The following is a 13,397-nucleotide window of genomic DNA, read 5'->3' as shown; positions in this document are numbered from 1 at the left end:
CCACTGTTATACCTGAAGGTCCCATACCGAGCACACCAACTCTAAATCATGATAAAAGAAATATAAAATAAACAGCAATCTGATCAGGTGTAGCTCACCTAACAGATTTCATGACCCTGTGAAATAAGGACAGGTTTTATATCAAGGGAAAGAGAAATTACACAACTCTGTCCTGTTCCCTCCCTTCTGTGTTTCACAATAAAATTCTTGGTACCCTGTCAAACATTCCTTCACAGCAGCTTGCACACACTGAGGAAAACATCCCTGTTATCCATGAATATACAGCACCGTACTCTGTGAGACAGATAGTCTCAAGAGTAATTCTCATCTTAATTCAGAAACTTCAGAAGCTGTGATTTTACTTGAGAAACAATGAGATTATCACATCAGAAGATTTTTGTCTCTACTTGACCACTTGGTGGCAGACTTGTGCTTTTTTTCAGTTTCTGAAGTACATTTGTACACATGTTTTGATACTGACTTGTATTTATCATTGCCATTTATTGTTGTTATTGTGACTCTTAACTATTATTTGTCAGTGCTTTAAAAAGGTACCCAGAGTAGAAGTAAAGACAGCGTGCTGAAATATCATTTTAGTTAAAAGGACAACACAATTTTTATACTGTTTTACTTTGTTTATATTTGGCGGACCCTGCCACCTTTCTAGCTTCAAACAGTGTTCTGGGGACCATATTTTCCGCCGACAACAGCTTGTTTATTCAGTTATGGAAAAAATACATATTTTGGAGTTTGTTTTATTACCTAATTAATATTGTAAATATAAAAATTTGGAGATTTTATTTCTTCTCCAAAACTACATTACTACTTTAAGATACCTGATCAACGGATGTATTAATTTGAGGTATGTACAAAAGTATACATCAGCTCATATTAGATGGTTATGATGAAGCAACAATCCAGCCTCTTTATTAAGCTACAGTTCTCAACATTTACCACGAGCCAAACGTAGCACAACATGGTTTTTTTTTGTAGTGAAAGTCCATCGACCATGTCAGGGTTTGGCTCCGGCTGTGGGTTCACGCCTTGCTGCCTGAGCTCAGGTTCTTATCATCAGACCAACCACTCCTACACAATCATATTGACTGATTCCTATCTGAGATAGACTGTGGAGCTGGGAGCTGGGTCATGACATGACTTCCTCCTCCATCTCCATCTTTGATCAACAAAGAATACCAGGAATTGCACAATCAAAATGAGTGCCACACAACTAACCTTGTCTGATTGCACAGCGAGAAGGCTAGAAATAAATCTGGTGTTGACATTGAGTTAAACATGAAACAACATATTAATTTATCCTCAGAACATGATAATGTGAACCTGAACTCTGCAGCGGAACCACAAAACATGTAACTACTTGGGCTATTGTGTCTCATCTAATCGTTGTTTGCTCAGTGGGTGATTTGCCTTTGTTTTTCTCTCTATATGAAGACTGTAAAGTCAAAGTGAGAAGTTCAACTATTAAAGAAGGAAAATGAACACATGAAAACTTACTGGCTAATAAAGAATTCATGGATTATGGTGTGATAAGAAAACTGATTTATACATTCATAAAAATGTCGATTTTTTGGAAATGACCTTTTGAGTGTGTTTAACCCAGCCCCAACCTGAAACGCTGTATAACAACAGACAGAGACGCACACAGACACACACACGCCCAGCAGTGCAAACAACGTTCCTTTAAAACAAGCCTGTTAAATGACACCATAATGCATTATAACAGCAGGTTTATTGTCCTGTCCAGTCCTTTTATTTATCCATTTATCTTCTTTTCTATGTTGCAGATCCTTACACAAGTGACTCAAAAACCACACAGTCATTGCAAAATTCAGTTTCACAATGAATCACAAGACTGAGTCATACAGAGAGCTGGAAAACATTCAGAGAAGTCGGTCACGTTTGTTAGCCGTGCAGAACAATATAAAATTCAACCATGTCTTTATAAGATGCTCATTTTGTGGCTGTAGGAGATAAAACTGCAATAAATTTAACGCTGTAAAAAATTGATGTACATGTGAGTGCCTTAAAACATTTCACATATTTTCTACAAACAGTGACAGAAGGGTCTGTACTCAAAAAACTGACTTTTAACAGTGATGGAATGTAACTGAGTACATTTACTCACGTACTTCACTTAAGTACAATTTTGAGGTACTTGTACTTTAGTTCCATAATAATCAATTATTATACTTATTTCCATTTCCTGCTGCTTTATACTTCCACTCTCCTACATTTACATCTACACTTTTGTACGTTTTACTCCATTACATCTATTTCCTAACTTTAATTAGGCCTACTAGTTACTTTTCAGATTACATGCTGCATCTGATATATGATGATATTGTTTGAATAATCCAGTGAAGATGTTGGGCCTTTTGCATCCTTTGTCTATTGTTCATGAGTTATTCTGGTTGCCTTTTCACAAGCACTTGAGTAGTTGATGGTAATTGTTCTTTTTGTGCACTTTTTTACATGGTTTTTGGTTCATGAGTAGAGTAAATAAAACATTTGTTGAAATCTTAAAGCTTCTCAAGGAGAGTCTGAAAATTAAATCTTACAAATTAGATTTAAAAAAGCACTTTAAGCCGAAGAAAAACAAGCATATTCTGTTTTGTTAGAGAATATTAAGGGTACAGATTAGAAAAGTAACCAACCAGATATAAATATGGCATCAGAAAGTTAATTCAAGGAATACGAACAAGCTGTAATACCGTGTGTGTGTGTGTGTGTGTGTGTGTGTGCGTGTGTGGGTGTGGATGTCTAAATGTGTCCATTGTTGTCTGTCATAGATCAAGGCTAAACATCAGTCTGCAGTCATTACCATGGAGACATTCACTGTAAAGGCACACACACCTGTAGGAGGTTAGAGCTGAACAATGGGCTGTTAAATCGTTGCACTTAAGGTGTGTGTGTGTGTGTGTGTGTGTGTGTGTGTGAGAGAGAGAGAGAGAGAGAGAGAGAGAGAGAGAGAGAGAGAGAGAGAGAGAGAGAGAGAGAGAGACTAGTTAGAAATGATTGAATATTGGCAATAATATTAATATTTGAGCACTCTCTGGGGGTCCTGGTAAACTGAAACCAGGCTGCAGTGGCACTTTTGGTGTATGTGTACGTGTGTGTGTGTGTGTGTGTGTGTGTGTGTGTGTGTGTGTGTCTTCGTTTTCTTGGTGTCACGTACCTCTCTGTCTGTGGACTCCACAGTTGCTACGAGCCCCGCCTCCCAGTTTTATTCACAGGCCACATGTAAACACAACAGAAACAATACACCAGCCCTCCAAGTGTTTGCAGATAGCTTTGTGTACACCTTGTCATTATGGAGATAACCTCTGGCCTCTTCCTTCACGGGACAAAAATTAACATGTTAAGTGTCAACAGATGACAGCTCTTCAAAGACCCCGAGGAAGACTTAAAATCTTTACTACGCAGGATGTATGAGGGGAGAAGAGAGGAGAGGAGAGGAGATGGAAGGAAATGGAAGGGAAGGAAAGGAACTGGGGTAAAGGTAATGATAGGATTAAGAGAAAAGAAAAGAAGGGGACAGGTGAGGAGATGAAGTCAGGTAAAGGAAAGTAAAATTCTCCAACTTCCTCTCTTCTTCATGAGAAGAAGAATAATGGGAGGTAAAGGACTTGAAAAGAGGATAAAGGAAAGGAAAGGAAAGGAAAGGAAACGGCCTCAGTCGTAATTTAGAATGAGCTTGAATGTGCAGGTTGAGAAATGAGGGTGCAGCATTTGTGTTCCTGGGAAAAAACAAAAAACAAGATGGAGGTGTCCAGTTACAAGGCATAAACATAGTTACCTGGCCTGCCCTACTACTGCAGCGACACTGATAATAACCAAAGTATTTTCCTGCTCCCTCACCCACCGTCCATGTTGATAACATTACAGGAAATTTGCATGTGTAGTGCAAATTTAATTTCACATTATTCTGCCATCAATCCCTTTGAAACAGGCTTTGCTTCTCATCATCTAAAACGTGTCTGCTACAACAAAGAGGACGGACGTGGACGGCTTGTTGGCACGGGCCGGTCACCTCGTACCACCTGCAGGAGGGAAAGACAAGCCGCTGGGTATTCATTCCTACACTGTCTAGGGAGAACTGGTTTGGTGGCTCTGCCTCTTATTGTGTGATTTCACATAATGTAGTGCAGTCAATTGTGTCAGGAATGTGCAACCCATGAGCCTTTGTTTTGTTTGTTCTTTCATTTCAAAGTAACTGCTCAGCTTTGCAAAATTCAAAAGCCTTTATATACTGTAAGCCCTGATGAAGACTGTGAGTTGAATCCCATAGGCGCTGAGCACCATTTATTAACTTGCTCTTATTCCTGGAAATGTATCCTGAAGCGCCTCTCCCAGTGTAGCCCAAAGTAAATTCAAAGCTGTTATCGAACCATTTGGAGTACAGGCATGGCTTTAGGCTCATTTGAAAGGTAATAAACTGATCTTTTCAGAAGCTGTGTAAGTGCTTCTGGCATTAATCTATAGGAGTCTTCACACACTGAATTATTATCATTATTTTTCCCAACTAAATTTTGTAACACAAAAATAAGCCTGCAGTTGACCTGTAACTGCCACCTGTTAGCTGGAAAACACAATGGGTCCACATCATGTAGTCTTACATGGTCCATGCTCAAATTTAATAATAATGTCCAAGTTTATTTTGAAACTGTAGCTGGCATGTAAGTGGATCAGGAGTGAGGAGAGAGGGGAGAGAGTTAGTCACTTGCCTACACGATTAGTCATGGCTGTTATAGGCTCTAGGGCGGGCCTAGAAGCTCCTATCTATCCTATTTGTTACCATTTAATCATGGATTACTGTGTTTTAGGCTAAATATGTTACTGAAATGGATCTATTGGAAATTTAAACAAGTTTTTGTTGAAGTCTGACACACTACTGAAACACCCAGACACTTTATTGGTGAGTTGGCAAAACTTCGTACATGCTGGTTCGTTAGCTTGTTTGTTTGTTTGTTGATTGTACCTCGCTGATGTGATTTTATCTTGAAATGATTTGCATGAATAGAATCTTGTTTGTATGGCACGACTTAAGTTGAGACGTTTGCCTATTTGCTCAGCCATGTTTGTAAAGTTGGCGAACTCAACAACTGACAGTATGCTTTGGTATTTTTTGGTCATGACTTCTTCAACACAAATCAAAGTATAACTCTCACCTCTCTCCTGTCCTTGGATCCAAAGAGCACCTGTTTTTGAAACCTGCATTGGTGAAGCAGCACTCCTCAGCCAATCTACTTGCATTTTCTCTTGTTTTATAGGCATAACAGACTTTATTTGCTGCATGAATTCATCAAATACCAGACGAGGACTTGTCCAAGTATCTTCAGATGTCTTTATTTTCTGAATATTGCAGTGATGTGTTGCCATCATGTATAAATATAACATTCATTTTGGTGAACGGTGAAAAAAGCCTCTCAGAGAGCTCTTCATTCTTGGTACATGACATGTCTGGAACGACTGCAAAATGTTTAAGACAACATAAATGAAATGCAACAGATTGGGAACAATATAAAAGCACTTTTTTCACGTGGAAAAACAAAGTAAAGAACAAAATTATGTGTTATTTATGGCCACAAGAGAACACAGATATAAATAATCAAAGATGTTTGGTAATTGACATTGTAACCAGCCAAGCATTTACCAGTGTATATAAATATAGAACTCCATATAAATAAAGTTAAGTTAGAGATCATGATTAGACTGTAATCAGCGAGCCCTTGACCCAAAGCACAAATAATCAAAGATGATCTTTAAACACACAACTAAATGCAACACTCATCCCAACTACCAGATACGACTCACTCTCTATAGATCAACTATAGGTGAGGAGGACGGGGTTTTCGTTCCACCAGTCAGGCTTTGCTTTTCATTCAGGCCAATTTGACTGCATTTTGCATGTGACAGCAAACAGTTCTGCTTTGAGTTCAGACGCTGTTGATTGAGTAAAGCTTCGTCATTAACAAAGCCAAGCCTAAAACGAAAAGGTGTGTTGTATCAATATTTGCTCATGCTCAGCACTGAGCACACCTTCCTGACATACCAACCAGTCAAAAATAAGGAGATAAAGAGAGGGCTCGGCACACATGCCGGTATTTTTTTCCTTTTATTACTCGCTTTGACCAGTAAATGAGGGCCCCTGATTGTGATGCCTTTAGATTAATTGCATAGCTTGGGCTTTTCTATCAACTTTCACTTTGAATATCAGCTACGCAGTGACTTGAAATGTGCGGTGTACCCTGCCAGTTAGCATTACAGTGCATAAAGGCAACTTAAACAAGGTGATGGTGGTCCTGATACAAAACCATAGATCAACCAGTAACATTAAGTGCATATCAGAAATGTTTGGATGAGGACTAACCCCCCTTTCATCAGAGAGCGATTCACAAACAGTGATAACATGGCGTCACAGATGAGATAAGAACAGACATGCTTAAAGGGGCACTCCACCAATTTTATACACCATGTTCAGTTTACTCCTCAGAGTCCTGTAAAAACAGCTGTACAAAGTCTTCTTTGGCTCTGAAGGGAGTTTCCTCAGGCTGCGCTTGAAATCATTCCTTTATTCACGTATTCACTCTGCACACTCAAAATTTACTCTGTAGTGAGCTGAGAGAGACAATTATGAATCATTGTCATTTTGCATCATTACTAACAGCCGTAGTCCCACAGAGCCGAGTGGCCAGAATAAAATGTTGGCATTTTACATTTCTGCAAACCACAGATATGTCTAAGTTTGTTCATGGCATAGGCTATGTACCATATTGACATTGGTATAAAAATGTGCCATATCACGTTGACATTACAGGTTTATAACTGACTATCACATTGGGAGGTGGAGGGGACAGTGGTGGAGTTACAGGCAACAAGGCTGCCAAACGGGCAACCGCAGTTCATGTTAAGTGTGAAACGACTGGATAGTTTTGTGGCCACCAAAACCTTGTTTCCCTTACCAAGTGTTTTTTGTGCCTCAACTCAACCAAACCATAAACACAGCGTTGTGACAAGATAGAAATAGAAAATTGATCCTAAGCAATCATAAAATTGCGAGGTAACCCAAAACATGAACTTGTCCTAACCCTAAGCCTGAGCTTTACCAAGGGTCAGCATATCAGCAGTTTGCAGAAATGTACATTGCCAACATTTCTTCTTTAATGCAGTGCACTGCAGAAAAGATTGCAGAAAGGAGTGAACATGCCATTGAACTATTCATTTTTCATTCCACTGTTGGAACCATTGAGGATACTATATATAAAATATTAGTGCACTATATAGTAAATTGTGATTTCGGATACAGAGTCTGACAAATAACCCAAATAAACCTAACAACGTCAGCGCTATTTCAACTTGGAGACTACACAGTTTTAGCAGAGGCTGTGTTACATGCTTGGAGTGTTAAGTTTAAACAAGTGGGTATTAACTGGTCAGGGAGTGTCTACCAAAAGACCTGATTGAGTTGTATTATGGGAAATGTAGGATCAGGTATTTTAGGATTTAGACGCTGTGGTCAAATAGTCAAAAAATTACATCGTATATCTTATTTAAAATACTTTACTTGATCACGATGGAAAACGTTTTGAGGTCAAGAAAAAAGAGGTGAAGGGAAATTCACAAGAACTTAGAAGAGATGAACTGTGGGACGGCATTATCTCCTTTCCTTTCATAAAGGATGCTCCAGTCTACACTATGCTAAATGAGATAAGAAAGACAGAATTAAAGCACCTTTCCTTAGCATTTAGAGAATTCAAATAGCCTTTTCAGCTTATTTCCAGGTTCTCAATTGGAAACCTTTGTGAGCAAAAAACAGACTATTTGACCGCAGCCTTAAAGTCTGGACGTCTCCACCTCTGCTGCTTCGTTTCTCCCCCCTGCATTTTATGGAACTGACTACATAAATCACTGGAATTCCCCTTTAAAGACTTAACAGTCACAATGAAAAGAAAAGTGTCTATATTTTGTATTGAGACGAGCATGCAAATGAACCACCCACATATGACCCTATCATGCAAAACCCAGAGGTGGTATGCACTCATACAGGACATGTGGGGAGAAAAAAAAAACAAAAAAAAGAGAAAAAGGACAAACAACATTTCACAAGACGTTTCACAGCGAGGGTGTGAAAGTAATGTAGAGTCGAGTGTCTAATACCATGGGGTAAGGCCAGAGGGTTCGGGATGTAAAGAAGATAGTGAGGCTCTGATTTCCAGATTGCTCCGTTAAGATCTTCATGTTTTCAGTCTTGATTAGATGAGGTGACTGACTGCTGGGGTTGGGGATGAAAGTGGGGTAAAGAGGTACTTCAGGAGCTGAGGAGGAAATGATTTGGGGACTCGTGCTAATCCACCCAGCCGCTGCCTCTTTCTCTCCTTCATTTAGTTCATGAGTGCCATAGTGCTCTCAGGCTGGCCGCCAAAGATCCCCGAGAAAAACTCCAGCGCGAGCCGCACATGGATGGGCACAAAGACATATGAGGTGTAGATCACCATGGCGATGGCGGAGAAGAGGATGGAGTTGAAGATGGACTTTTCCCACGGCTCCAGGACATAGATGCCGGTGATGAGCAGGTACTGGTAGTACAGCCAGGCCAGGTACTCCAAAAGGTTCTTGAAGTTCATCTTGCAAGCTGGATGGAAGGGAGGTGGAGGTGGTGGCCGTAAGAAAGAGATGGAGAGATGTGGAGAGGATAGAAAGACAGAGGTGAAGGTGAGGGAGGGAGCTCACAGAGGCAGTGCCTCAAGGTAAAAACACTACACTACAAATCCTGCATTCAAAATGGTACTGCAGTCGAGGCACAGACGCATTAAAGGAACAGTTCACACAAAATGAAAATTAAGTCATTATCTACTCACGCATGCCGATGGAAAGTCAGGAGAAGTTTCAGAGTCCACAAAACATTTCCGGAGCTCCACAGCAGTGTTGCAGCATTCTCCTGAACAACTGAAGTAGATGGGGACTAGTTTTAAAACATTTAAAAAAAAAAAAAGAATTAATTAATGGCCCCATACAACCACAATCAAAGTGTCCGGAAGCCCTGAGATCTCAAATTGATTTGAAAGGACGTTATTTACACCATCAATGTGCGGTAGAGCTTGTGCACCCACTTCAGACTCAGTGGATGCCAATGTTGTTAGTGTAGCTGCTAAAGGGGAAGATTTTGTCTAAAAAAGACTGTAAATAATGTCTTTCAAATCAATTTGAGATCTCGGGGCTTCCAGAGACTTGGACAAGCTGTATGGAGCCATTTTATGTTTTTTTTGGTCCCCATCTACTTCAATTGTTTATGTTCTGCTGTGAAGCTCCAGTAGTAGATAATAACTGAATTTTTATTTTTGGGTGAACTGTTCCTTTAACAGCACAATGTACTCAAAGAATTACAAGTTTAAGTACACATGAAGGACAAGAACTACTGGCACATGGCTACTCATGTAGCTGTAGTAAGCTAGTTAGCTCAGTTAGCCATGCAGTTAGCAGTCTGGACAGGGAGCTCAAAGTGGTATTATGAGACAGGGTTTGAGTAGATATCCCTGCAACACAATACACAGACGTCTTCACATTCTGTTGATAAGTTCAGTTAATATTTAGTTCAAAAAGTCTTATATATTGCACCTTTAAAGTAACTTGTAACTAAAGTTATGTAGCGGAGCTGAAGTATACAGTAGCATGAAAGTACTTACATACAGTACTTGAGTAAATCTACTTGGTTACTTTCCACCACAGTTTACTTATTAAATAAAACCTTTAGGTAAATTCAGCAAGGAAACATTGGAAATTTACTCTGGAAAAAATATAGACTAGCACTATGTACAGAAGATTATTCTATAAAACTCTCGGGATATCATAATGATAACACAACATGTATAATTTTCTACAATGAACACTAACAGTCTACACACACAGACTGAGACACGCTCTCCCTCTTGTTAATTATTATCCATGGGGACGACTGCGTAACCACAATGGAAAATAATCCTCGAATTAAAAAAAACAGTGCTTGTGGCTATGTGTTTATTAATTAGGTGGTGTGAGAGGGAATTGTGAGCTCCTCTCTAACCCAAACCCACAACCAAGTGGGCCTCACGGGAGCTCAGAGTCCTACAGGAGTCAGAGAAACACCAATGAAATCAAAGCTAGAGTTCCCACATGGACACAAAACAGTCCCCACTTATCCCCACACTTGACACACATACACACATGGGAAACTTACAAATAATTTACGTGATGTGAGGAGGGTAAAGAGCGACTGTATTCCACCCTCATCGAACATAGAGCACAGGCTAAAACATACACTTTAAAGGTGCAATATGTAGTTTTTGGGGAGGAAATTGTAACTAGAAGAGAAAAATCTTCATTGACTGATTTTTTTTTTATGCATAAACAAACTAAATATACAAACTGTCTTTGATTTCATGACTGAATAAACAGATTAAACGAACTGACCTTAAAGGACAACACAATTTCATACTGTTTTACTTACTTTATATTTGGCGATTATTGTAAATATTAAAACTCTGAGCTTTGATTTCTTCTCCAAAACTACACAGTGCCTCTTTAACATGCACATGGAAGAAATCTCTTTCTTTGCATGTTGTTTGTAATTAGTGCACCGTTCAAACATATCTGATGAAAAGCTACGTGTGTGTATTAGATGAAGGTTTACGTATCCGCAGGCGTTAACAGGTCCTGCTGCACAGGTAGGGGGCGGGGCCAACAGTTGCGCTACAGGTGCACCTGGCTTTCTAGAATATACTCTAACAGGGAGACTACAAAACAAGAAGGTAGCTGCTCTTTACAGCACGTAGCTCGATTAAATACTATACAGCAGGAGTGCAGCAAAGAGCAAAACCTGCAAAATAACTGAAGCAGAAGTATCCTGTCCGGATGGTCACATGAATAAATCTCATCCTCAGCTGACTGATTTTCTTTCTAATAGTGGGAGCACATCTATCTGTATTCTGCATGATCATAATAACGCCATAATAAATCTATATGTTGACTTACCTCAGCAGCCGGAGTCAGATCCCCTGGATGTTGTACTAATGAGGCAAAACGACAGGACGAGTCACAGACAACAGCCCGCGTCCCGCTGCCGCTGCTCTGCTCTGCTTTGTGTAAACGAAAAGCTGCCTCGCTACTTTCACTGGCCTATATGTAGCAGGTCATACAGACTATGAGAATGACACCACACCCACTACTCGTGCTTACACTCACCTGGCTCGCAGATGGTGCAGGTGAAGTGACCGCGGAGCTACGACGTGACAGGCCGGTGTGTGTGTGTGTGTGTGTGTGTGTGTGTGTGTGTGTGTGTGTGTGTTTCAGTGGGAGGCTCGGGAGGACTCGATGTCTTGGTCGCAGCTCTATTTCAGCCATGCAAAGTCCGCTGCTTTGTGCCGCATCTTTAAACTTTCTTCAGCTGGTGTCGCATCCTCCTGCGCATCGGTCCCACCATGCTGCAGCCCGACGCTGCCGCAGCACCACCTCTGACGTAGGCAGCAGCAGAAGCAGGATGGACAAACAAGCCGAGGCAGCACAGACTGGCAGCACACTGGTATGCACTCATACCAGCGCAGCGTAGGGATGTTGTAGTATAGTTTATTTTTGGGAACCAAATATTAGACAAATGTGATTTTTAAAAAAGCAGACATGCACTAACAGTCCTGCATCTGTGTATCGCCTGTTTTGCACGTAACAGTCAGAAAAACCAACAAGCTGGACCCACATCAGTGCACACAGCACCAACAGGACCAGTGTTCTCCGAGTAATCTTGGAGACTGATTTGAAATATTGATTAAAACATGCGCAAAATATCTTATCAGACACTCATCTCTGCTCTTTTGTCCTCATCAATGTAGTCTATGCGTTTGTGATTATGCATAATAATGATAATGCTATGATGAATGCAGGAACTCAAAAACAAGGTGTACTAAGGAGGTGTGTGACTGGAGAGGTGCTCGTTGCGTAAACGTATTACGCACTACCCACAGAGTTGATTTACTCCAACAGCAGCCAGGCTCTGTTTTGCTTATGCACACTCAAACATGCATTCAGAAAAGTGTACATTTAGCCAATTCTTCTTTTCATTATCTCTGGTCCAAAACAAAAAAATGTTTCCGGATTAACTGAAGGACCCGAGGGTGCCGTCAAAAAGGACAACCAAGAGAAAAAACGCACAACCCAAACACCCCTGGAAACAAAATCCAAGCATAAGCTGAGAAGTTGTGCCTCTGTTTGTGAGCAGCCAGACAAACAGTTAGGAAATCTTATCTCCTATCTGCTCCAGGGTTGCTGACCTGCTCAGTTCCTGCACTTGACAACACTGTGCATTATTGATGTGTAAACACGGGCAGTGGCGCCGTGGCGCACAGTTTACGCATGGATGCACTGCAGCGCCACAAGGACGAGGACTGGTTTAAAACGCCAGACAGCGCGCATAAACAAAATTAAGCCTTTGCATGTGATTCAGCACCACTTTGTAGTATCTACTGTTGTCTTAACATGAACTGTCCTGACCTGCTTCAGCACAAGTACTTTGCAAATCAGTATTCAAAGCAGATAACCAGCCTCCATAGACCTAATAAGCTCAGGTGTTGCTGCTCTAACAACATGTCACTCATACTCAGAAAGTGAGTGTAATACTAGAAATTGGTTAAAGGGGCTATGGAGGCAAAGCATTTGGGTCACAAGGGCTCAGTCTGTGCACATGCAAAGATGGTGAGAAAATCAGGTCAACAGGAGGTCGATCAAGAAAAAAGGAAGGACCCCTGCTCCACATTGTTGTTGCCCCCACCACCCACACCCACAAACACCCAGAGGAGATTCAGCTCATTCACTTTCCCAAGTAGATCTGATTACCGTTAACAGCAAGCTCAGGTTTGTGAAAAACAAGACTGGGCCGCCTCCTCCTCCTCCTCCTCCTCCTCCCTCTTCATGTTCAAATGTCACAGACACTAACACAGCCCGTGAAACACACATTCCTCTTGTGTCTTATTACATAAAACTGCATTCTCGTAGGTCTACACGGCCATGCAGCAAAGCTGATGACAAAAGGAAAACTTCTAAACCAATTCTGAGTTTTATAATGGTTTGGATTTATTGCTGTAGAGAGGGCAGTGTGTGAGCACATGATGTGATGTGACATGTGATTTGATATTAAATCGATATGAATTTGGTATCTAATCTGCTGTCAAACAAAAAAAAAGGAGTAGTCTCACACAAGATACCATCTGCCTTTTTCCACATAAAGTTCCAATAAAGTTGTTAAAATGCTCTATATCTCCAGCATTTTATCCATCAAACTGAGGCAAAAAATGTCAAAATTGTGTGTCTTAAATGTGGGGACTTGTGACTTTTCTTTGTCATTTATGACAGTAAAT

General features: G+C 40.6%; 1 protein-coding gene across 1 annotated transcript; it reads right to left on the bottom strand.

Moving 5' to 3' along the window:
* Nucleotides 1–8,365: 8,365 nt before the first annotated feature.
* sptssb (serine palmitoyltransferase, small subunit B) lies at nt 8,366–8,642 on the bottom strand. The gene has a single exon (XM_073493774.1). The coding sequence runs from the start codon at nt 8,640–8,642 to the stop codon at nt 8,400–8,402; it is 243 nt and encodes an 80-aa protein (XP_073349875.1). The 3' UTR covers nt 8,366–8,399.
* Nucleotides 8,643–13,397: the final 4,755 nt, after the last annotated feature.

This window comes from Pagrus major, chromosome 2 (assembly GCF_040436345.1).
Source record: "Pagrus major chromosome 2, Pma_NU_1.0".
NCBI classification, from domain to species: Eukaryota; Metazoa; Chordata; class Actinopteri; order Spariformes; family Sparidae; genus Pagrus; species Pagrus major.
This window is presented reverse-complemented; position numbering and strand designations above follow the sequence as displayed.